This window comes from Mauremys mutica, chromosome 4 (genome assembly GCF_020497125.1).
Source record: "Mauremys mutica isolate MM-2020 ecotype Southern chromosome 4, ASM2049712v1, whole genome shotgun sequence".
NCBI classification, from domain to species: Eukaryota; Metazoa; Chordata; order Testudines; family Geoemydidae; genus Mauremys; species Mauremys mutica.
This window is the reverse complement of record NC_059075.1, coordinates 71,458,527-71,485,098: the sequence shown is the minus strand read 5'-3', so window position 1 is coordinate 71,485,098 and position 26,572 is coordinate 71,458,527. Positions and strand designations below refer to the sequence as shown.

At 40.6% G+C, this 26,572-nt stretch overlaps 1 protein-coding gene across 7 annotated transcripts in view; it reads right to left on the bottom strand.

Annotated features, from left to right (window-relative positions):
- Positions 1-204: 204 nt before the first annotated feature.
- CELF1 (CUGBP Elav-like family member 1) overlaps positions 205-26,572 on the bottom strand; it is a 101,398-nt gene continuing 75,030 nt past the window's right edge. For 4 of the 7 annotated variants that reach the window (XM_045015498.1, XM_045015502.1, XM_045015497.1 and 1 more), the window contains 6 exons: positions 22,413-22,541; positions 16,393-16,506; positions 16,000-16,185; positions 14,949-15,092; positions 9,469-9,637; positions 205-3,138 (listed from right to left, as the gene is read on the bottom strand). In XM_045015498.1, coding sequence (XP_044871433.1) covers positions 9,510-9,637; positions 14,949-15,092; positions 16,000-16,185; positions 16,393-16,506; positions 22,413-22,541 — 701 coding nt within the window. In that variant the 3' untranslated portion in view covers positions 205-3,138; positions 9,469-9,509. The remainder of the gene's footprint in view (positions 3,139-9,468; positions 9,638-14,948; positions 15,093-15,999; positions 16,186-16,392; positions 16,507-22,412; positions 22,542-26,572) is intronic. The other 3 variants (XM_045015503.1, XM_045015499.1, XM_045015501.1) reach the window with 1 other exon arrangement.

Sequence of the window (26,572 nt, the reverse complement as noted above, 5' to 3'; positions counted from 1 at the left end):
CACAGCGGTGAAACCAATGGCTATTTTATGTACCCAGAGAGAGCGGCATATCATGAACATTTTGTCATACATTGCCTGGTTAAGAAACTGGAAGGTATTCCTCCATGCCCCTTTTAATCCCAGCTGGCAGAGTCCCCTCTCCTCACCTGCACCCATTTGTAGAGTGAGAGAATGAGATTCAGCACAGAAATGACACAAACAGACTCTTCTCAAACAGTTTAATAGCAAATAAACAAAGGAAGGTACCACACTTGGCATATACAAAATGACTTGTTGGTGTGTCTGTGCAATTAAAACAGCTTTAAGTTCCCTATCGGGACAAAAGAAAAAAAAAACACACGAAGGAAGAAAATTCCTTTAACACATACTCGCTCGTTCCAAACTTGTAACAAATCTTTTCATTTTGAAATCCACTACACAAACTCCGCGATCAGATCAGAAAAGCAACATGTGCTCCTCTGCTTTTAAACCATTAAAGTAAAATCCATAATTTTCTACAGAGTACAACACAATTTCACACAAGAAGACATTTTGTTTTGCAAATCAAAACAAGAAAAGGAACAGCTCAAACAAAGTAAAGAAAAGCATTTCTACAACTGAATCACGACTTCGAGTTGATTAAATCCTGTTACTGCAGAACAGACTCTACATTTGGTCATAGTGGCAAATTGTTTTCTTGTCACATTGTGAATCACTTTACATTGTTTTCTAGTAGAAAAGGCAAAAAACTGTACAAAACCCCTAGTGTTAAATACGTTTGTACCAATAAAAAAGCCCACAGGTTTGTCTCCAAAATGTAAATTTTCTTTTTTAAATTATTCACAAAAAGCAGCCAAAAATCAAAAAGGCAGCTGCTGCTCCACTGTCTCAAATCCATTAAAACCACCACAGAACAATTAAAACAACCAAAGGGAGAAAAGGAAGGAAAGGAAAGGAACATCCAACGTTTGGCATTTTGATTTTCTCCAGAGATTTTTCCACAGGTTTCCCCAGAGTTCCTCATGGAACTGAATGCACATTGTATAGAAATGTATTGGCAAAATTACTCAATACACTGCGGGGTCTCAGCGCCCCAACTGACAGACGGCCTGATGCATTCAGACTGTGGGGCTAACAGCAGCCATCTCACAATCCTATCTCAAAATGAGTCCCCACCTTCTTCTCATACAGCCTCATCCCCCAAGTCCCAGATCTATAAATCACAACCAAAAATAACATGTATTGAGAAGTAGTGAAATCCCAAGCCAACTCTGGGAGGGGAAAGAATAAATCGTCTCGTTCCCTTTTCACCACCCCAAGCACAGGGTAACCTACACAGCCAGGAGATCAGTCTCAGATCTTTCACTCTTTCCAACCTCTCTCCCCCTAGGATTTTACCTCATATGCTTTTCCCACACTGGGGTCCTTCACCAACTCACCTCCCTTAGTGACTAGGGTCTCCCCGTAGCCACAGTCTTGCAGGTGCTTCCAAGTGCCAGTTTCTAGCCATGCAGTCTCACAGCAGATGTTTGTAGGGCCAGGGGAAGCCAGATGCCCTTAGAATAGTAGCCTGTACTGCAGGGCAGGAACAGAAACTGCTTGACTCTTTACCCAATTAAAGACTAAACAAAAACTAAAAAAAAAAAAAAATCTTTATAGAGATTCCCCAGCTAAGGCCCCTGAGAAGAGGAGCTGGGGTTGGTACCCTGTTCAGGTAACAGCGTAAGAAGCTGTTGTATTGTGCTTGTCATTTGGAGTAAGAGCCAGCAGTTGCATGACCAGGCTTACAAAGGCCTTCTCTGGGATATTCTGAACACTCTACTGCCAGTGCTAACCTAGAGTAACTAAGCCTCCCTCCACCATCTCACTGACAGCGTTAAACTGGGGCTGAACCTCACAAAAATTATGCCCCAAATTATATAAAATAAAATTTAAGAATGTATGAAGGGAGCCCCAGTTCTCCGGAATTTTAGAAGCAGAATTACTGCAACGATCCCTCACTTACCTGCTTCCCATCTATCCTGGTCTACCAAAACTCCTACTAGAACAATGCAACCAACCCTCCTCCTGGGAGCCTCTGACAGCTGTGGAGATGTAACAAGGCCCAGATGCTGTGTCAGGCAGACAGTCTAAGTGCACCGGTAGATGCCTCAGGTGGCATCTGATCAGAAATTTGTCACACCAAAAAACACCAATTTAAAAGGATACCTTTGAAACCCAATAAATTGCTCAGTTTTTGCACAAACTATAGAAAACAGAGAGGTGAAGGTGATATATTTGAGGGTGTGAAGAAAACAGCAGGAAACATGCACTATCTGAGTTTGGAAGAATAAAACTAAAACAATCACATTTTGCTGAAGAGATTGTAGTTACAAAAACAAAACAAAAACAAAACAAGCATGCTGGGGTTTAACAAAATACAACATCAACTTTGATCAAATTTTCACTACAGACAAAGGCTGATAACTACACAGGAAAGGAAAAAACAGTAAGTGCCAGGGCAAAAATGCCGCTACAATCAGGAGAAAATATAATTCAAGTGTTTTGTGCTGATGCCACTCAAGTCAGAGTTTGAACTCATAAAAATACAAACTATTTCCTCAAGCACAGAAACCATTTCAGCAAAATGTGACCAGAAGCCTCCTGAAAGGCTAAGTCGTATCATTCAATTGACTTTTTTCTTCAGATTTTTGTTTTTAAAACTAAGCACACAGAAAAAACTAAGCCGAGAAAGTGACTGGCTGTATGTTCACAGAAATACAAATACTCCACGCGGTATGCTAGCAAGGCTGCTCTGAAGACAATTACAAAGAGTCAGAATCACAAAATCAAGTGGTTATCTTACGAAGTTCTAGAAAAATAGAAATTTTTTTTTATATTCAAATGCAAGTTTAAATATTCTCCTTCAGCAGTCTTTCTAGCAAAACCAAATTTGGCAGCACACACAAAAAAAAACAAACCAAAACAAAAAACCAAAAACAAACCAAAAACAAAGAAAGAAACAAACGTAATAAAAATACACATCAGCGTCAAAGGTCAACACAAGGTCAAAGGTGAGAGTTCAAGCATCAGAGAAGCTGAAGAGACAAGGATTTGGACGATGTACTTGAACGCCACATCGACATGCTTTAGGCACAACGATGAACAAACGGCAGGAATCTAGAAAAAAACAAACCAGAAAGAGGGAGACCCACTGAGTTACACAGAGCAGTACATCCAAACAAGGAGAGAGAGAACAGGAATGGGCACTGTACAATGAGACCTCTTGGGGAGGGGAGTTGACAGGGAGGGCAGCACATGCCAACGATGGACAAGTAAAAGTCAAAGTACATGGAGGACACCAAGTAAACATCAAAATGCCAGAAATAAAATGGAAGCAGAGGCCTGGATTTCCCTTTGGACACTGGTTTTGTGGGACTGCTGTGCATTCACCTTTGCCCCATGCCCAGTGTCCCTGCTAGCTCTTCTTGCGAGAAAGACAACAGAGCAAGCCCCACCCCAGGAGCCCACCTCCAAAGATATGGCTCCAGGATTAACACCCAACTCACAGAAATTCAGACAGCAAGAGACAGGACAGAGGACACGGGGGTGATTCACAGGTGATTTGACAGTTGAGACCTTTTTATGTCTAATCAAGGGAAATGCTTAGGTAGTGGTAGCCCAGGAAATCCGTGCTCTTTGCTTCAGCTCCAGTCCCTTCCCATCCCTTAGGAACACAAAAGGGAGGGTTGGTTGATTTTAGAACCAAATGAAAAGATTGTACAAGACACATAAGCGGAACCAAAACCCCCACACAATAGAGAAGAATTCCTTAAGACTTGCCCTAGCTGAGCCCTTTTCACACTATTATACCTGGGCAGAAATTTTCCTTTCCCAACCCTTTCAATAGAAAGCCCTCTGCACTCTGATTTGTGAGAAGGGGATTCTGGGCACTGAGAAACTCTACAGTCACTGTTGCCAGTTTGGAAAACTGGAAAGTATTTTGCCTGAACCTTTCTTGAGCAGAGTTTTCAGATCTGATGGGATCCCTACCAAGGGATGCTAACAGCTTTGCTGTCTTCTCGCGGCCACCAAACTGCAAAAGAGAGGGAGCCTTTTAGAGTGAACGTGGAAAGTAGAGGAGAAAGGGAGGTATCTTTTAGGATTCCACTTTACACCCAGTTGTGGTGCCATGTTCTTCAGAGTCTCTCAAAACTGCTTAAGGGTTGCTGGTGAGTGATGTGAAGCTTTCAGTATCCCTATGAGTGAACCTGATGATTCCCCAGAACGTGCAGCTATCTCAAGGAGTTCAAGGACCCTTCTCTGAATAATGGGGCAACAAAAACATGTTGCCACAGGCTGGCTAGCACTGGTGGTTTGGGTTTTCTCCCCATGCTTACCCTTCCAAAGACAACTGAGCAAGGAGACTGAGTGAAACCTCAACTAGCAAGAGACACTGCAACATTAAACATGATTTCTATAGTTCTAGCAGGTTTTTAGGTGCTTGGCAAACAGCTACAAGGACCAGGTCTCTGCCCCAAAGAGCTTACAATCCAGAAAGGCAAAGTATCAGTGGAGAAATGGAGCATGTGAAAGAACAAAAGCTAAGGGTTCAAATGACATTTAGCAGACATCATGGGAATTCCTTGTGTGGTTTTGTCTTTTTTTTTTTGGTAGATATTTTCAAATGTCTTCTCTGTCAACAACTTTGAGGGAAAGACTGGGATTCATTAGAGGCCTTTTGGAAGAAGTGTCTAAAGGAGAGACTTGGATGAAAGACTGGAGGGGTGGCAGGTTGGGGCACATAATGACATAAGGAAAGAGAGAGAGTTATTTCTGTGTCCTTGTTTCTCTCTCACATTTGTGGTCGATAACATTATACTGAAATTTTTCTGCATTCTATATTTTATACTTCGTAACATTTCCGCTTAGTGATCCACAACATCCTTATATTTGTCTGTTTGCATCAGGAAAATCCAAATGTACATTGTTGGCATCTGCACTCTTGATTTGTAATTTTTTAGCTATGACATTGCTCAGGTGAAATAGTCGTGTAAAACAGTGTTTCACTGAGCTGTTTTTAGATTGCTGCTGATTATCTGTTTTATTTCAGGAGGAAGTCAATGGGTTCACAAGTATGCAGAATTCCCTCTCCCCTTCTATACAGATATAAACAAATGGAATTGCCTGAGTTAATTCTGCCTTGCAGGCAGGCAAGTTTCTAATATATATTTTACTGTTCAGGTTAAGGGCTTTTTATTTAAGGATTTAATTGTCTGGGTGGAATTTCCCATGGTGATAATTGTATTTTCCAGATAGATTTAACTTGTTTGATCTATTATCTCATCATTAAAACATAAAAGATATTTCCAAAAATTGTTTCAGACTCTTTTGGAAAGTTCTAAGCCTAAGCAAAATGAGGGTTGATTTTAATGAATATGTATCAAAAGCATTTTCTAATAAATGCAAGCTCTGCATATTGGTAAGATAACTAAGCTGTAAGGAGACATCTAATTTTAGACTCTTATTTAGGTGCTGAAGAATCTAATCAGAGTAGGTTTGCTACAGCTGTAGATATTAAACAGTATCAGGCTAAGCCCAATCACAGTCTTACCTAATTCTTTGCTCTTAATACGGGATGCCAAGTAGAATCAAATGTCTTCTGAAAGTCGCAAAGCAGGCAAATACTTCCCCCTTGTTTCTATGAAGCAGATTGCTATTTACAAGGATCTGCAGAGTATATACATGCAGTCTGGAGTTCTGTGGTTCAACAGAAATCATACTGGATTTTGTTGTAGAATCTCTTTGGAAAATCCAGATTCTTTAGATTATGAGCATACAAAATACTTTGCCCATTTGGCTACTTCAGCAAATCCTTCTGTAGTTATTTGAACTGAGTCAACTCTTATGCCAATATCAATGTAACATTAAGAGGTTTCAGAGAAGTGCATAGATTATAACCAACCTAAATATTTTGCAATAGCTTCCTATATTTAAATATTTCAGAATGGGTCAAGTCTGTCCCAAATAATTTTGCCAGTTTCAGTTACGTAAATTCTTTCTTCTCCCTTCCAGTCTCATCTTTAATAGTCTTTGGTAGCATACAAAGTTTTTATTCTGGGGACAGTTTCTCATTTGGATTATTTCTAAAGAGTAGTTCGAAGTGATTTTACTAGATTTTTGTCACAAGGGGCTGCTAATTCAGAGTCTGCTTTTATGTTTAGTCAATTTATTCCAATGGTCCTCAAAACAGCTGACTGATTTGATTTGCAATAGAATGAGAGCGATTTAAAAAAATACAGGATTTCCTGCCAAAAAGTGAGGAAGAAAACTCTGTTCAAATCTGGAAGGAATGAAGGAAGAGACAGAAATCCCTAGTCTGTAGCAGCTGCCACCAAGCAGAAATTAACACACTTATTTTTATACAATCAGCTGCACTGCGCAGTAAAAAACCTCTACCAGTCAAAGACTTGATGCATTTATTAACTTTGGCACCACATGCCTGGACACACCAATAGACTGAATGAAGCTGAAACAGACAAACATTTAGGGTCCAAATCTTTAGCTGGTATAAATTAGTGTAGCTCAATTAAATTAAATGGAATTGCGTCAATTCAGAGATATTGGGGATCAGGCCCTTAGAATTTAACCTGCATAGATCTGCATTGGCAATACTTGCATTATAGTCATGCCAATAAGGCACAAGAGCTAGCCCAGGTTAGGCTTCTAGTAAAGATAATCACATTATCTGGGAAGAGTCATAGGGCTAAATTCATCCCTGGCATAAGTGGGTGAATCTTCCACTTAAATTAATGGAAGTTACACCTGTCTACAACAGGGCTGAGTTTAGTCAGTACAGGATGCAAAGGCTAAAGATACAAAATACAGGGCAACTGAAATGACTAGTTAAAGGAACAAGCCCATGTCTGGGGTCAATGGAGCAAGGGTCTCAGCAGCATGTAGCGTACTATAAAAGAGTGACTGTAGAGACCACAGAGTACAGCTATCCCCTCCACTGATTCACAGCATTAATCCTTCCTCATTTAGCAGTTAGCCTGAAAACAGGCCACTGAAAATCAGTAGTTTCAATCATGCACATAATTGTATGTGTAAAACAATCACATTCAGGATTCTACAAAACCCTGGCCTTTTTTCCAATGAAATAATTTAAGTAATAAATATTCTCCACCCTGGAGCGGTATAAAACTTCTATAAAAATAGAAACAACATTCTTGGTTACAGCAGGTCATGCTTGGAGCGGTTGCTCCCAATCATGATCTCTTTTCTTTTTGTCTTTTTTTTTTTTTTTTTTTGCAAAGTATATTTATAAAATAATCCCATTATGACCTTAGAGGCCTTAACACTCCAACACTTTCTTCTCAGAAAACCAGGACACATCTCTCCCAGTGCACAGAATTCAAGTGTACATGGTTCACCTAAGTATGTATGTATGTATGTTTATAGAGAGACCCAAATAGGTAACATGAAAGGGTACCATATGCCAGCATAAATGGGAAATTTGGCAGTCTGTGCTTTTAACCTTTTGTCACCACAATATTCTCTGTATAATACTCACAATTTCTCCTACCCATCTGCCAGCACTACAAACAGGTTGGCACCAAAAAACTATTTGAGTTTCAAACTCATCAACAGAAAGGGCACTTTACCCTGGTGCTCTGATGCTGTGGGTCAGGCCTTGTATTTGTGAGGTTTAAGAGTCCAGGGGACCCAGTCCCTGGATATGCCTGACTTTCCCCATGGACCGTAAGAGAGTATCTGTAAACACAGGCACATTCAAAACAACATTTCAGGGGCTTATGGCTCCTCCTGCTAGAGTAGAGAAGGAAGTAAACACCCTGTGTCTGACCCCACATGCTTCCTACTTAGGAGCCAGCTCCCAAACACAGGATTGCAGTGTTACTTGGTGGGCTGAGGAAAAGCATCACCCCAAACTGGGAACATAAAGGCGAAGAGGAAATGGAGAAAATATGAGGTAAATGGAATCTCTATTAAAGATATACAGAAACTGTAAACTTCCCGTGTGACAGAGGTGGATTTTGGTGGTTAGAGCAGTAGCCTCTACTGTGACTCCTTGACGTGCTTCAGGCCAGAGTCTCAAAGGAGCTTTGAGCCTCCTAAAATCAGTGTATACTAAGGCCCCTGTAACACATTCTTTGCACATTTGTGAATTTGCCAATGTGTGTGTTCAAGAGGGGAGTGTCTGCTCTTCCTTCAACATACTGGGTGACAGCCACTGCCAAAGGCAGAATAAGACTGGGTGGTTCAAGGGTCTGCTCTAGTACACTCACCACTTTAAAGGAAAACTGCAGTGTAAAAAGTAAATCTAATTTCTATACCAAATCACATCACAGAATTACTAGTGAACAGGAAATTGCCTTTGGAAAAGAGTATGACTGCGGAAACAGCTCCCACTTGGATATGCAAGGCAGCAGAAACCTCAGAACATGTCAAGTATGGTGTATTATTTGTTGTCAATTTAATGGTTTAACAATAAATAATTAGCATTTAGATTGTGCCTAGTGAGTATTAATTCAAAGACCTGTGAGATGGGCATTAGTGTCATTATACAAATGGGAAAACTGAAGCACAGGGATGGGAAGAGATTTGACCAAGGTGACACACAAAGTCTGTGGCAGATTTGGGATAAGAACTCAGGAGTTCCTGGCTTCCAGCCCCAAATTTATTCCTCCAGACTACAGTGCCTCTCTAAACCCTAGCACAATTCCCAGCTGATCAGTCAAGAATAAGATTTCCTAAACACTGGGAAATTCAATTAATATGTAACTCTAGATGGACTATGAGGTTTTCTGGGCAGGGAGAGTGTCTAAAATTTTTTTTAAAAAGTGCTGTGTACATTCACAGTGCAATAATAAATATCACTTTATATAGCAAAATAATCACTGCAGTTTTCCTTTAACCCATTAACCTCTTTGCTCTTCGATTTTTCACCTGCTCTAGTGACAGATTCAGCTAGGAAGTTCCCACAGAAGACATTTAACTAAGGAAATATGAGAGCATGGGGCATGGCAAAGGCTACATGAGGTCTGCTCCATACCCATCTCAAGGTGGGTCTCCCTCTCCTCCTTTCTTTTCCTCAATGCAGTCTGGTGTCAATCCTGCTCCTCCTCCTTCCCTCTGGTGTCGTGTCAGTTCTGCTGCTCTTTCTAGACTCCCCCGCTTCCCTCCCCTCCCAAGGTAGCTGGCATTGGTCCTTCTCAACACACACTGGATACAAACACAGCAAACTTCAAATAAGGAAAAACAACAACAAAAAAACACCTCAGTGATATGGCACCTAAAATCCAAAGTAAAATACTGGAAACAAAATCACAAACTTGTCCTCCATCCGAAGCAGAAATCCCAGCGGATGCTGCAGCTGAGTCTTCAGGGGGAAGATGTGCCAGCTAGAATGGCATGGATCAGCATCCAGGACTGTAAAAACACAGCCTTAGGACTTCGAATCACTAAGTGCGCTCCTCCCCAACTTACCAGAAGATCCTTCTCCCTCCAGTCCCAGAGGGGAGGGGCGCTCAGTATGGCTTGCTGTCATTCTTAGAGCGCTTGAGCTGTACTTTCAGACGCTTCATGCCAATTTGAAAGCCGTTCATTGACTGGATGGCAGCCTGCGCAGAGACAGGATTGTCGTAACTTACAAAACCTGGGAAAAGGAAAAATACATAATTATAGCATGCTCAGATCCCAAACAGACAAGTGGATAAGAGCTCTGCTCCAAGAGCTGCATGCACCCAGGTTATCTCAAGGTAAACAGGTTTGCATGAAGTGCCATTTTCAAAAGCTCATAACTTCACTAGATCACTCAGGCACTTCTCAAAGGTTCCTGGCTAAACTGTAGCTTTCTGCCACAAGCCACTTTGGCACAAGAGCTGTTGTTTAAAAAAATAAAAAAATTAAAGGTAGCACTACAATTTAAAAAAAAAAAAAACAGACAGGGAAAGGTTTTTCCACCAGTCTCCTCAGATTCAAACATAGCTTACTCAAACTTCACAAAAAATCATCCCTGGGGAGAGACCAGACTTGGAAATTTTCAGTCCAAAAGATGAAAAACTTTGGAAAGTTATAAATAATTACAAACAGGAGCTCAGCATGGAAATTCTCATGTAACCTTAATTATAGCTATTGACCATGTTCCAGTTATGAGAACAAAAACTGATTTATTGGGCATAACTGAAACCTAGCTGATAACTCTTGTAACAATAATGTCAGTATAGGCAAGGTAAAAGGGGAAGAAAAGTGGCGTTGTATGTTAGAAATATTTACATGCTGAGGCACTATGATTAGACAAACAGTAAGTATGTTGGTAAAACTCTTTGAATAGGGCCACAATGAGAAACAGTGGGCATTTGTTAGAGACCCCTACGAGTAGAGACCAGGAAGGTGAAATGAGCCAGCTCTCAGGGTACCTGGGACCACTGGATACTGTACTCAGAAAGGCTTAACTACAGAGATCTCCACTGTGTAACAAATACACCTAGCATGTTTCAAAGAGGTTCACTAGTCATTCAGAGAAAAACTTCACGATCATAAAAGTACAGATTCCAACCAGTGGAGAAGATGCCTTGGGGGACCACAGTATAGAGCAGGGGTAGGCAACCACCAGTCTGGGGGGCTCTGCATTTTAATTCAATTTTAAATGAAGCTTCTTAAACATTTTAAAAACCTTATTTATTTTACATACAACAATAGCTTAGTTATATATTATAGACTTATTGAAAGAGACCTTCTAAAAACATTAAAATGTATTACTGACATGCGAAACCTTAAATTAGAGTGAATAAATGAAGACTCGGCACACCGCTTCTGAAAGGTTGCCGACCCCTGGTATAGAGGAACTGACAGGGAATGCCAGAATCCAGCAGTATAAAGGGACTAGATCTCAGAAAGAAGTCTAGTAAGCTGTAAATGACAGGAAGTGTTAAAATCCACCAACATGGAACATGGCTGGGTGATTGAAAGACATGATACCTAAGGCAAAAGAGACTATAACTTTGTTTAAAAAATAATATAAAGTAAAAGCAGCAGCCAGGGTGGTTTCATGAGCAATTATCTGCAATCTGAATTCAAAATAAACAAAGTACTTGGAAAAGGAAAAAAGAGGGAGGCAAAGAAAGAAGTTTACAAAAGTTAATTAAAGCTGTGAATGAACAGGGGGAAGTAAGGGGAGCCAAAACATAGAATGAAATATACTAACCAGGGGGACTAAGGAGAATAAAAATGTTCTTACAGATATATAATCAGGGTAAGTAGTCCTTGGGAGAAACTAAGAAATTAAGAAGTGAGGAAGGAGATGAAAATTACCCTAAAATAGCCAAGATAATTCACTCCTTTTTAAAGTTTGCCTTAGAAAAACATTAACAAGTAAGGACAATTGGGAAGTAAGAAAGATATATAGCAACAGATATTGACTAAAAAAATAAGGGAATACTAAGAAAATGTGAAATACTTAAGTTAGCGGGGTCAGATTAGGTGCATCCAAGGATTTAGCGGAACTAACAAAAAAATGATCAAACCACTCACTTAGTTTAAAGTATTATAGGTAACTGGGGAGAGATGAGAGAAAATAAACATAGTCCCAATCTTCAAAAAAATGAAATCAGAGGCATCCTACTAATTAGCTTCCTGTCAAGTCTAAAATTCTATCCCTACTAAAATAATAGAACAAATATTAAAAGAAAAAACATCGCTAAACATTTAGAGGATAATGGTGCCATAAACAACAAAAACAGCACTGTGGATTTTCAAAAAACACAAATCTTGCCAGATAAACTTGTTTGGCTCTTTTAATAGGATTACAAAATTAGTTGACAGAAGTGCAGTTTTAGGTATCTATTTTTATCAAGCAGACATTTTAATCAAAATGAATTAAAATAACTTGAATATACTAAAGTACTGAGTGGGGGAAATATTTCATGGAGTACTACAAGGAATCCGCTAGTTCTGGACTTGCTAAACATCTTTGCTCATGATGTAGAACAGAGAGCAACTAGGACATTATCAATCTGGAAGGAGATAGAAATACTAGTGAAGACAAAGGAAGATACAAAAGTTATATAGAGAGGATAAATATGTGGGCAGAAAACAACAAAATGTGATAGCTTGGGATAATGCAGATAAGCACATCCTTGGAAAAATAACCAAAATCACGGTAATTGAAAAGAGAGGGAAAAACCAGGGAAGCAGTACTATTATGAGAGACTCAACAGCACTGGGGGACATGAAATTAGACACAAGTTTCCTAAGCAAAAATGACCAGTGCAAATTTTGGGTTGCATACTACAGTCATCAAAGTGCAGGGAAAGAGTAGTACCATTCCTTAAGGTTCTGGTATGACCATGCACCTCATTACCAGAAAAAATATCGACAAATTATCAGGAGTTCAGAGACAAGAAAAATGATTAGAGAACTTCTAAGGAAAAATCAACAGAACTATACACAAAAAGCACCATGTTAAGATTGCAGAGTTAAAATGACCATGAATTAGGATACACAACAATTAAGGTTCCAACAACGATTTATTTGACCATACCATACATCCTGCATGTTTTATGGAATATGTTTAAAGATACAGTTTATATTAATCTCTATACATTTAACTAAGAAAAGAAGAATGGAAAACACTATGTGTGTTCAGTTTAGTTGAGTTAACGTTGCTGGTGGAATCTTAACCTTAGTATTTCCTGGCTTTGTTATTTTAACACTGCAAGCTCAAATTTGCGTGACTGCAGGGTTGTTTTTTAAGAAAAACAGCAAATACTAAACAGCTTTGCTTAATAGTGTTAGACTTCATACAATCCAAATTAGGCTTTGAAATTTAATCTAGGCAATACCCAGATATCAGAGTGATTGGCATGGTATAAAAAAAACACAAAATAAATTGCCTCCTTAGCTGCTGCTATTTATTTGATTGGAGGAAGTATTTTGCAAGTTGAGTTAACAGGGGAGCATTACACTTGTTTACACTGGAGAGCTGGATGAAAAAGTAGTGTATGTAGATTGTTATAGAAATACCTTGAGACTGCAACATCCATTAAGCTTTTTTCACACCCACATTGCTCTAGTCTCTATTATTAAGGCAGGATCAGAAAGAATTTTGCTGCGCATATTTCAGTGAGATGTTCACAATCTCTCTCTGCAGATCTTCCCAGGGCCCTGCTCAGGACAGGCATAGAGAACTTGCAGCAATGCCACAAAATGAGCAAGGCTCTATTATGTTCTATGTAGACGTAAGCATGCTCAGTATCATCTGCTAAGAAGCGATAATATTTTCTTCCAAATCTAAGCTGCGGCAAATTCTGAGGGAAGGCTTTCCCCCACACTTGGAACTTCAACCACTTATCCTGCAGTTCTGGACAAAATCAGGATTGTCCAAAGAACCAGATTCTCTGCCACCTTCTACATAGGAGAAGTGGTTCCATCTCAACTAAAACTAAGGAGTTTAGCTAAACTTTAAAAATATCCCCTTCAGATAGAGATCAAGCATTGGTAATTTCAGTATGAGATGAATGTTTCACAAAGATATGTTTGATAAGACAAGAAACTATAATGGAAGCTATATTGCAACCTTAATAATGGATGTGAGTAGAATCCACTATTGCTTGGCTAACCAATAACCGTCAGGATGGTACCATAACAACAGTCTGCAGATTTTTCAAGGTGTAAACACTAATGATGATGAATTATTTAGGGCAGTACATTGTGGCATAACTAGGAGTAATGGGATGAAATTTAAAAAAAGGAAAATTCAAGGTGAATATCAGGAAAACCTTCCAGATAGTGAACTGTATTAGTCTGTGAAATAATCTCTTAATGAAATGAAGTAACACACATCACTTGCTCAAAACTAGACTGGACAAAGCACCAGAGAAGAGACTGTGAGGAACAATCTGTCATTTGCACCAGCAGGATCAGCTACAGTTATCCCAATATGCAAAGGAGGCCCAGTGGGTAACAGGATTGAGGATTCTACTATAAGTAGGGCCCTACCAAATTCACAGTCCATTTTGATCAATTTCACTGCCGGAGGGATTTTTAATTGGTCAATTTCACGTTTCAGGTGTTTACATCTGAAATTTCACAGTATTGTAACAATGGGGGTCCCAACCGTAAAGGTACCCAGAAGTGGGTTTGATTTCCCCCCCACCCCTCTCAGAGCTGCCATGCCAGGGAAGGACAAGTCCTGTATCTCCCCAGTCCAGCAGGGACTTACAGCTGGGAGCTCCCTGGTTGGGGGTGCTTCCAGGAGTAGGGGGAGGCACTCGGAGGTGGGTCTGATCTCACCCCTGCCCCCAGCTGCCATGCAAGGGAAAGAGAAGTCCTATTGCTTCCCAACCCAGCAGGGAGGTGCAGCTAGGAGCCCCCCTAGCTGGGGTGCTCCCAGGAGCAAGGTGATATTGGACCCACCTCCAGAAGTCTCCGACAGCTGAAGGAACCTCCGGGGCTAGAGCTTCCTGCAGCAGGGGGAAGCACTCTGAGGTGGGTCTGATCTTCCCCCTGAGAGCAAGAGTGGCCACGGAGGGGAAGGACAAGTCCTCTCCATCAGTCCTCTCCATCCCCCCAGCCAGGACTTGCAGCTGGGAGCCCCTTAACAGGGGCACTCCCAGCCACAAGGGGGAGATCAGATTTCATGGGGAAGGACTTATTTCACATTCCATGACATGTTTTTTCACAGCTGTGAAATTGGTAGGGTCCTAACTATAAGAGTTGTCCACATCCACATTATTCCAGCATCACCTCAGGCTACTGGGGTCTGAAGGTCAGGGCTTTCCTAGACAGACTGACTACTGAGGTCAAAGAATAAAGACAAATACCTCTGACTATCTGACCACTGTATGCAACTGTCTGCCATCCCTCCATGAAAATCTCCACCCAACTTATTTTCTCCCAGAGAATGGCAGTGATTTATCTTTTCATTCTTCACCCCCTGCTACTGACAGTGATTGGAACCAACATACCAAAACACTTGCTTAGATTGGTCTGCTTGTCAATGAAAACCTTGGCGGAGACGACATTCCCAAATGGCATGAACATCTGCAGCAGGTCCTGGTCCCCAAACTCCTGGGGGAGGTGGTAGATGAACAGATTGGCTCCCTCTGGACCTTCAAAACAACCATCGATTAGAAACACAAATTCAGCAAAAGCATGGGAGGTTGGGCCCTAATCTCAAAGCAGAGACTCAAGAGCCGTTCAATATAATTAACTCTGCCCTCTTCTCCCCGAGAAACCGGACCATCTTGATTTCAAAATAAGGCAACATAGTCTGTTGCTGGCATCAAATATTAAAGTGATTTTAGCTCCTTCCCCACTGTCTTTTCTCTGATTACTACACTTTTGGCCATCACATTGAAGTCAACATTGGCTCAGCACCACAGATCTCCTTATTTGCTGCTGCATGGGAGACCTATGGGTATGAATCAGCCCAGGGTGCTGACTAAAACAAAACAGGTACTTATGCCAAGTCTGCAGCATGAGGAAAACAGCCACATTGAATATAAAGACTAAAATGCTCCTGATATCTTGTATATTGGCAATGCCCTAAAACTCTCAGGTCCTGTTCCTTGCCTCTGAGTCAATCCTCCTCCTCATTCCACCTGCTGCCCACATCACAGTCCCATAGTCCACAGTCTTTCACTCTACATGCTAAATTAATTCAGTATCTGAAGTGTCAAAATACCAGCGACAGGGACTGTTCAGGGTGGTAACAAAAGGAAGAAATACAAGCAATAAAATGAAATTAAGAAAAGAAATATCCCTGATAGTGACGTATCAGGCTGTGGCGACACCTCCCCCCAAAGGAATGTTAAACCTGAACAAAGCACCAGAGAAATCAACTGTATGGCACAATTCTGCAGTGGTCCCCCCGAATGGAGGAACTATAAGAGAATTTTCACTCTAGCTTCTGTGATTCTAGGAAGGCAAATGCTGTGTATGTGGTATGTGTATAAGGCTCAGGGCTTACTCTTCCTCAAACCCCCACTCAAGTCCTCTGCATAACTTCCCACCTACCTTCTTTTTGACTTCCTGCTGCACCAATACTCTGTTGTGTTAACAGACTCTGGTTGTAGAGAGTGGGCAATGCGGCAGCAGCGTATTGCTGAATCCCAGAGTACGCTTGAGTGAGGGCCTCCATTGTGCTACCCGTGCCATTTGAGAGGCCACCGCTGCCAAGTCCACCATTTAAGGCTGCCATCCCTATGCAAGAAAAGTGAAATGAAGATTTAATAATTGAATGGTGTGTCTGAGCCAATGCTAGTCAACTTTCAATACACTTCACTGCTGTCAGAAACAAGCAACGGAGAACAGGCAGGGATAAACAGAATAGCTTATCCAGGAAGCACTACCACAACTACAGGAATTATAATCAGTCATTTTTCCCTCCCCTCACTACATAGAGCTTACCTGCTAAAGAGCTGACATTGAGGCCTGCTGTAGCACCTGCTAACGTCTGCAGCGCTCCAAGGGAGGCCATTGGGTTAACAGAGGAGCTGCTACTCGAGCTAGGTGAGGAACCTGCTATTAAAATGAGAGAATTAAACACCAAACAATAACTTCTACCCTTTATCATTCAAATCCCTCGTTAACCCATTTTTACTGCAATGCTAGTAACTAGTAACAAGTAACTAGTCAACCAATAATGACTAGAGCAGAGCAGTTGAGGATAGTTTACATTAAAAAACCAACTAACAAGCTATGGCCAATCAACCTTCTGATTGATGTGCATGTATGAGGAATCCCCTTCCTGCATTTTTTAACTGTTTTTTGTCTTTTATAGCAAGAGCTCTTTGGGGACAGGGACTGTCTTTGTGTGTGTGTACAGTACCCAGCACATTTTGGATGCTACTTAATATAAAATAACAACAACATAATTAATAATACATTTGCTGCAGAGTATCTAAGCCAGGCCTGGATGCAACCAAAGCATGATAACCAGCTGGGGTCTCCATCCGAATAATATAAAAATCAGTAGTGCTGCAATGTGGAATAAAATAAGTATCTGAGACTGTATTACTATCAATCACATGCAAGATGAGAGAGAGAGAGAGAGAGAGATCCTGAAGAGATTAAAGAAGGCTCCAGTCAGACTGAACACAAGGTTTTCCCTTACAGATAGGGCACGGAGAACAGATGTCTAGAATCTATTCTGGCAACTGAAATCATTTTCCACTATGGAATTCCTGCTGCAGCAGCTGGGGCTGAGGTCAGGGCCAGGAACAAGTCAGAGAACAAGTATCTCCAACACAAAAGTTCTCCTCCTCCATCACAAGACTGTGATTGCTAATTGTCCTTTTAAGCAAAGAATCAAACAGATTATTTATCAATCAGGCATGGTCTCTAACACACACACACACTCCATACTGAACCCAGTTCAACAACAGATAGAGTTAGTCACAACAAACCGGATAGGGCAGCTGATAGGAAGCACCCTGTCTCTTTCAGGTCAGTAGTTTCTGAAAAGAGAGAGAGATTTGCAGGGGAATAGAGGTTCAAACCATAGGTCATCTGTATAGGTCTCAGCACTGGTGAGAAAGAAGAAGAATTCCCTGTTATTATAGAGGCATCTCAGAGCCACCTTTTTGGATGTGACAGATCACAAGCGTACACAGGCTGACAAGCATCAGTGAGCGATAAGTGCTGTGACATTTTAGCATATTCTACTCAGTTAATCTCTTGTTTCTATTGCACCTCAGCCAAAATGTTCTCAATGTGGTTTACATACTATTAAAGCTGGTTGAAGTTTTTCATATTTTTGAAAAAATATTTCATAATTGTCATCACTATTTTTCATCCAAATCTATTCTACACAATTTATACATTAATAATTTCACCTGTCATATGACACACAGCAACTTCTAGAGTGGTATATTAGCTATTTAATAGGGTACAGCAAAGCTACAAGACATTTTAGGGCAGAAATAAGGAATCCTGTAGCCAATAAAAACTGTAGGGGAACAAAGGAGACCAGAATTTTAAAATCTGGATTTCATTTTGGCCATGATTCCTGGTCAACAAGACTACTCGTTATAAAAGTTCCAGAGAACCTTTGGAGTCTAGTTAGAACCTCAGTTTTACATCTCAACTAAAATAATCCAACAACAGTATCCCTTCCATAATGCTAAGCTGGGTTACTATTTCCATACTGACTCGGAGGGAAGAGGGCCACCTAACAGATCATTATTATTTGAGCAAAGCTAGTATGGTTAGCACTATACAATGCAGAGAGAACGTTATGATCTGTTCCACAAGTTGACAGACAAAACAGACGACATACCAGTTGGCTAGACGAAGGTCCAAGTTCAGAAATGGTGCTAATTGTTGTGTCGTGTCTAAAATGAGATTTACTTCTACAATGGTTAACTACTTAAAAGCTTTGTAGAAGAATGCGCCACAAGGCAGGATCTGAACAAAGTCATTTGGAGCACAAGAAAGAGATTATTTCAAGAACAAGGAGTAGCACAAAAAAAGGAATGAAGCCAAGAGTGGAGAAGGATACAGAGGGAATAGACATGAGAGAAGGGAATGGATGCCTTGTCTATATAAAAAAACAGCACCAGTTTAATTTAAGGTGTAATTTTAAACCAATTTGAGTGCAAAAGGTTGTGTGGACACTTATTTCAGTTTAGCTTAGTCAATTAGGATCTGTTTAAACTAAATCAAAATAACCCCTCAAACTGAGATAAGTGAGCCCACACGGGGGTTTGCACTCGGTTCAACTAAACTGATGGTAAAAACAAATTTAAATTAAATCAGTGTACATTTCCCACATAAACAAGGCCAGGGTGAAGGCAGGGAGCAGTGGAATAGAATTAGGGAGAAATGTGAGCAGAGATGTAGAGAGGAGTGGTGTTGTGCACAGTATCAAAGTGAGGACCATGAGCTTGAATTTAACATGGAAAAAGGGGAGCCAGGAAAGGGCTCTAAATAAGAGACTAGCATGGCCTGAGAGGTGTGAAAATCATTAACACTATTTAGGTTTTACTGTTACACTTACTATTTGTATTGCAGTAGTGCCTAGAGGCCCCAGCTCCATTGTGCTATGCACTGTGTAAACATATAACAGACAGTCCCTGCCCCAAAGGGCTTACAGTCTAACAAGTACCACTAACTAGGCCTCATTCCATTTAGCGTGTAGGATCTGAAGAGATCACAGCCTGTAGTGGCAAGGTTGTAGGTAATCCTCCCACTGAACTCACCACAGGTGATCTTCTCAAAGACCTTTCCAGTGACAAATGCAAGTAAAAAAAAAAGGAGATAATACTGGAGATCAACTGATATGCCAGTGGTATCAAGACTCAAAGTTCTGTGATAAATTGTGAGGAGACATACCATGACATCGAATGTTGTTTATACTTCTGCTTTTTTCAAAAGAATGACAGTAAATGGCATATAAGCACAGTACAGCACAGGATTAAAACTGAGCCAGATTTTGCCAGGTCAACAACCCCAGCAATCTTCTTAGTGCTGCTATCTTGTTCTCCAGAATCACAACTGTAATTTAAGTCTTTAGCCTTTGCAGTTATGTAGAAATCCCTGAAAACATGAAGTGTAATTGATGCAGTAATGTTTGCCCGAGTCTGCAGAAAGCCTGAAACAATAGCTTTAAGAGATGTGAATTGCCCCACACATCTCCTTGGGATGGTCACTCAGATGTCCAACAATGATCGTTTAAATATCAACATTTAACTATATTACAGTAGAACCTCAAGAGTTACGAACACCTTGGGAATGGAGGTTGTTTGTAACTGAAATGTTCGTAACTTTGAACAAAACATTCTTTCAAAAGTTTACAACTGAACATTGACTTTATACAGCTTTGAAACTTTACTACGTTGAAGAAAAATGCTGCCTTCCCTTTTTTCTTTTAGCAGTTTACGTTTAACAGAGTACTCTATTCTATTTGCCCTCTTTTTTTCCATCTCTGCTGCTGCCTGATTGTGTACTTACGGTTCCAAATGAGGTGTGTGTTTGACTGGCCAGTTCGTAACTCTGAGGTTATACTTAGGGTGACCAGATGTCCCGATTTTATAGGGACAGTCCCGAATTTTGGTTCTTTTTCGTATATTACTCCCCACCCCCATCCCAATTTTTCACATTTGCTGTCTGGTCACCCTAGTTATACTGTATGCTATTAAAGCACAGAAGAAAGGATAAGGAGAATCAGAGATCTGCACAATCTCCGCTGAGTGGCACCATCTCATTTTGGCACCAGGAGTGGATGGCACTTGAGAGAAAACCACTATTTTTTCCTTCCAATATGACCCTGGAAAAGGCCAAAGGACAGGAGCAGAGCCCTGGGATGCATCTGAGCCTCATCAAGTGGATGGTATTCCTGCAGAACATCTAAGCTCCACTGAGGGGAAGCCAATTCTAGAGAGCCCTCTGTGGCATTGAAACCCTACAGCCTAGTCCCATTAAGCAGCAAAGACCAGCTTCTATTCTGGTGGTAGATATGGGGCCAAGGATGGCCACTGCTCTGCCCTGCTGGATGGAGGCTCTCTGCAGAGTCACACAAACACCACTGTACCAGTTACACTAGGGTCACATTCAAGTTTTTTCTTCCTCTACACGTGAAGACTGGAAACATATTTTTAATGAAAGCTTAAATTCTGACATCTTCACAACTCTGGGAGTCAGGGCGTAGCTGTGTGTGTATATATACACACACACTCCTTACTTTAAATCTTACTGAGTAAGAACCAAACCTGACTAGCCCAACAGAGCCTGTGTGATCATATTTTGAACATCTGCACAATCTGTTGTGTGTGTAATCTCATTTTGGCATCTCAAATGGGTTGATTTTGAGAGAGAGTACAACTATTCCCCTTCAGTGCAAGGAAATATCTATGTTCCTAGACTATGCTCACATACATGTTTTTATCTAGGGAGGGACTGAAGCAGAGGGCCTTGGGAATTCTCTCTCTCTTCTCTTCTCTAATAGCCTGAACTCTTTGATATAGATTTTAGGGTAAACATTTTTTACTATAGGGTAATCTGACAGGCAGCCAAAGTAACTAAAAGAGTAACTGTCAACTTTAGTGAACCACACCTCTCAGTAAAAAAAAAATTATGAGGGACAACTTCTCTGACAACAGGTGTTCTCTTGAAGGCCCTCTGAGCTTGAATCTTCCTTAGGGACTTCCATAGACAGGGGAAGCCTTCTGATTTAAATCAAAACCAAAGGTCCACAATTTAACTTCTGACCCTGCAACATGAGGTTTCCCAACCAAAGTTCCCATAAGTCTCTTTCTCCAACACTAGCCATCTGGGCCTGCTGAGCAGTATGTATCTGAATCAGTACAACAGTAGATTGGTCTGGCAGACAGGGGTAAGGTTATCATCTCTATAGACTGTATATTAGAGCTGGATGAGCAATTAGGCCTTTCCATGAAAAGAAAAACTCTCTGCTAAAGACCAGTACAGTCCTCTCCCTAACTCTATGAATATTAATAATGGTCAATGGTGGTTAAAATCATGACAATCCAAAGCAAGAAATGGGTTCTATAAATAAAGGGACCTCTTTCTTTTTCTGTGTCAGTGGTTTAGAGTAGGCAGAAGTAGCTGGCCCAGGCAAAATTTTGGCTTACACTGGTACTAAAATAGAGCTTGGCTCATATAATCTAGTTTGGGTGTATGTTTTTGCTTTGCCATTTGTTATCTTTGTTAATTTAGATGTCTAGATAATCACACTTAACAAGAAATCAGCAAGACAGTGCTTAAGGAGAACTTAAATGTTCTAATCTCCCTGGTATTACACCCATAATAAAGATATCGGAAAGAATAAAAAAAGGGTAAGTAGAACAAAACTTTGTCTGTATTTGCATCCCTGCATGAGCAGCTGTATGAGATAATGTCTCCTCTCCCTAGCCAATCAACAAAACATATTGGAAATTAGAGCTATGTTTGTTTTAGAGGAAACTGTGACTGCCCCTCAGGTTTTAATGAAGATAAAGCTGTGTGTGGATTTTCTTGCATACATGTGCGCTACTCTATGTTCAAGGGCATATCTATTGCAAGAAAACTTGGGAGAGGCCAAAAACTCTACAGCATCTGCCTAAAATGCTGCTTGAGTAGTGATGGACCATGTGACCTGCATGTACTAGCAATGACTAGAGAGGTGCTGACTTCCTGTTTTATGGCAATCCCAACACTTCCTTTTACTCAAGATTAAAGTAAGCCCCTGGAGAAAATAACCTCTTCACACAAAAGCATTTGCTGGCAAAAGTATACCTAGCTTAACAAATACTAGAGAACCTCATTGGACAGGTGAGCAAAAAGACCATTTCTACTGGTTACAACTGCCTACCCACTGAAGAATACACAGAGCATTAACTATGGACTGAGAGAGAGAGGATGGCATAAAAGGACTCCCGAGCTGATCTAAGCCATGCAATAATGCACTATGCAACAAATGGCCTTCTTACCTGAACTGGTGAGCACACTTAGGGGACTGCTGGAAGAAGTGAGTGCAGCGGTGCCACTTGGTGTGTTCTGAGCTGCACTGGCTGCAGCTGCTAATGCAGCCAGGTTCTGTAACTGCATCGCATTCAACCCTGCAACACATTAAAGAATGCACAGGATTTCTGCTCTGATATTGTCCATTCAGCAGCCTCCCTCACTCTGCACGGGGAACAATGGCAGCTGGGAGGAGCTATGCCATCTTGTTACAACAGATAAAAAGTTCCCATCTAGCCATAAAGGAAACAGATCATGATCCCTCTGGACCTGTTCATGAATCCCAGTGGGTCCCAACACCATGGTTCACAATTCACTATAGAAATTCCCAGACAATCAGGGCTCTTTCCCCAGAAGAGCCAGCGCATCAGCTACAGCCAAGGGTGCAACAGATAAGTCAGGGCCTTTCGGCCCACCTGTACCTAACCTCCAGGCCCAAAGGAACTTGCCTGGGTCCAGTGACCTCCCTACACACACTCCACATAGTAACAGCAGCAGCCAGGATAGTCTGCTGAGTCTCCAGACATGCCAGTGTTACGTGAATGATTTATAACTGCTGTATTGTTGCTGCTTGCCAGTCTCCCTTCATCCCACCCCTTTTCTACTTCACTAATCCCTCAGGTGCCCAATCCAACTTTCCCTATATATTTTGCTTCTCACCCCTGTTTCTTCTGCCCATCTACTTTTACCTACTCCTCCAATCCCTTCCTCTCCCCTCGTGTCAACCCCAAGTAACTCATTCCCAAAACCCAAATGAATATAAAACTAAGTAATGGTCTTGTTTGTCTTACACTTGCACGCAGATGCCCGAGTCAGGTTTGGTGCCTCATTGTGCTGGGTGCTGTGCAAGTACATGGTAACACATACTCCTTGCCCCAAAGAACTCAGTTCAAGTTGTTTTTTTAAATACAAATATAGAAACATCTTTTAAAAAGTGCACATAGAACAAACGTGACATACACATCAATTATCCTCCTGATCACTTGTATTTCTTGAGGATAGGTGCTAAGCAGTTTGTCCCATTTACATTGTAATTACCAGATGGCATTCACCCAAGAGTTCTGAAAGAACTCAAATGTGAAATTGTGGAACTATTAACTATGGTTTGTAACCTGTCCTTTAAATCGGCTTCTGCACCCAATGACTGGAAGATAGCTAATGTAACGCCGATATTTAAAAAGGCTAGAGGTGATCCCAGCAATTACAGACCGGTAAGTCTAACGTCAGTACCAGGCAAATTAGTTGAAACAATTGTAAAGAATAAAATTGTCAGACACATAGAAGAACGTAAATTGCTGGGCAAAAGTCAACATGGTTTCTCTAAAGGGAAATCATGTCTTACTAATCTATTAGAGTTCTTTGAAGGGGTCAACAAACATGTGGACAAGGGAGATCCAGTGGACATAGTGTACTTAGATTTCCAGAAAGCCTTTGACAAGGTCCCTCACCAAAGGCTCTTATGTAAATTAAGTTGTCATGGGATTAGAGGGAACATCCTTTCATGGATTGAGAAGTGGTTAAAGGACAGGGAACAAAAGGGTAGGAATAAATGGTAAATTTTCAGAATGGAGAGGGGTAACTAGTGGTGTTCCCCAAGAGTCAGTCCTAGGACCAATCCTATTCAATTTATTCGTAAGTGATCTGGAGAAAGGGGTAAACAGTGAGGAGGCAAAGTTTGCAGACGATACTAAACTGCTCTAGATAGTTAAGACCAAAGCAGACTGTGAAGAACTTCAAAAAGATCTCACAAAACTAAGTGATTGGGCAACAAAATGGCAAATGAAATTTAATCTGGATAAATGTAAAGTAATGCACATTGGAAAAAATAACCCCAACTATACATGCAATATGATGGGGGCTAATTTAGCTACAACTAGTCAGGAGTCATCGTGGATAGTTCTCTGAAGACGTCCACGCAGTGTGCTGCGTTAGTCAAAAAAGCAAACAGGATGTTAGGAATCATTTAAAAAAGGGATAGAGAATAAGACGGAGAATATCTTATTGCCCTTATATAAATCCATGGTACGCCTACATCTTGAATACTGCGTACAGATATGGTCTCCTCATCTCAAAAAAGATATACTGGCATTAGACAAGGTTCAGAGAAGGGCAACTAAAATGATTAGGGGTTTGGAATGGGTCCCATATGAGGAGAGATTAAAGAGGCTAGGACTTTTCAGCTTGGAAAAGAGGAGACTAAGGGGGGATATGATAGAGGTATATAAAATCATGAGTGGTGTGGAGAAAGTGAATAAGGAAAAGTTATGTACTTGTTCCCATAATATAAGAACTAGGAGCCACCAAAGGAAATTAATGGGCAGCAGGTTTAAAATAAATAAAAGGAAGTTCTTCTTCACACAGTGTACAACCTGTGGAACTCCTTGCCTGAGGAGAGGTTGTGAAGGCTAGGACTATAACAGCATTTAAAAGAGAACTAGATAAATTCATGGAGGTTAAGTCCATTAATAGCTATTAGCCAGGATGGGTAAGGAATGGTGTCCCTAGCCTCTGTTTGTCAGAGGGTGAAGATGGACGGCAGGAGAGAGATCACTTGATCATTACCTGTTAGGTTCACTCCCTCTGGGGCACCTGGCATTGGACACTGTCGGCAGACAGGATACTGGGCTGGATGGACCTTTGGTCTGACCCAGTATGGCCATTCTTATGTTCTTATGTAATGGATTGAAAACTACATATATGCTACAGCTAGTGCAGAATGCAACAGCTTGCAGCATTATCTCCTGAAAATGTAAACTTGTTTGTCTGAGTGATTGGCTGAACAAGTAGTAGGACTGAGTGGACTTGCAGGCTCTAAAATTTTACATTGCTTTATTTTTGGATTCAAGTTTTTTTGTAGTTAATTCTACATTTGTAAGTTCAACTTTCATGATAAAGAGACTGCATTATAGTATTTGTATTAGGTGAACTGAAAAATACTATTTTTTTTTTTTTTTACAGTGAAAAATACTTGTAATAAAAAATAAATATAAAGTGAGCACTGTATACTTTGTATTCTGTGTTGTAATTTAAATCAATATATTTGAAAATGTAGAAAACATCCAAAAATATTTAAATAAGCGGTATTCAATTATTGTTTAATAGCACAATTAATCACGATTAATTTTTTTAGTTGCGCAATTAATCAAGATACATTTTTTTAATCGCTTGACAGCCCTAGTAATTTTTTGCTTCCACAAGATGGTGCAGATTGGTACCTGACAGGTTCATGTCTTTAACTAAGAGCTGTGAAAAAACCTAGAATGGACAGACTGGACTTTATGTACCTTAGAGTCAGAGCCTAGGGTGAGAACTGACATACTGGCTTTAAGTCCAACTTTCTACAAGATGCAGAAGGGGCTACAATATACTATTTTCCATAAGCTCCTTCTCATTAATGTGTTACAGCTAAGTGTATGCACACACATACATCAGGACATTCAAAATTAATTCACATTGTTAACTTGGCCTCTATTCACATAATGCACATAGTGTTTTGCATGACTGTACAGTATATGGAGATAATTTTAATGGCTTAATATGTCTATGCAATGCTGGGACCATAACTTTCGCTTTCCTAACTGTTGAATTGAATGACAGATCTATTAACAGCTTTCAACATGGTTTATTATGACATGTAGCCTCCAGCCTGCAGGATCTGGCAGGGTGGTTGATGGTACTAAGATGGTTTTCATTATTTTTCTTCTTCCATGAAGGCACTGGCTGCCAAACCACTTTCAGTCACAATGCAAGATCCTTTTCATTATCTACAAATCTCTAAATGGCCTTTGACTCAGCTCCCCACAGAACTCTTCTTTATGACTCCGCTGAAGTAGCTGCAATTGGTATGAATCCTGGCTTACAGCCTCCAGTGAGGAATCTGGCTCATTTTATTAAAACACAAGCCATTTCCCTCCTCTGTACCTGTATTGGCTCTACAGAGAGATATCAGACAGGCGACTCAAATGCCTGGGCAGCAGATATCGTGAATGAAAGGCCACTTTTACAAGTCACCTTTCTTACAATAGCATTTTCTACATTTTATCCATTTAAATTCTTTCTTACAAGAAAACAATTTAAATTAAAAGCCTCAGAGCATGTTCTATCAATTAAATATATGCAGTAGTGTTTA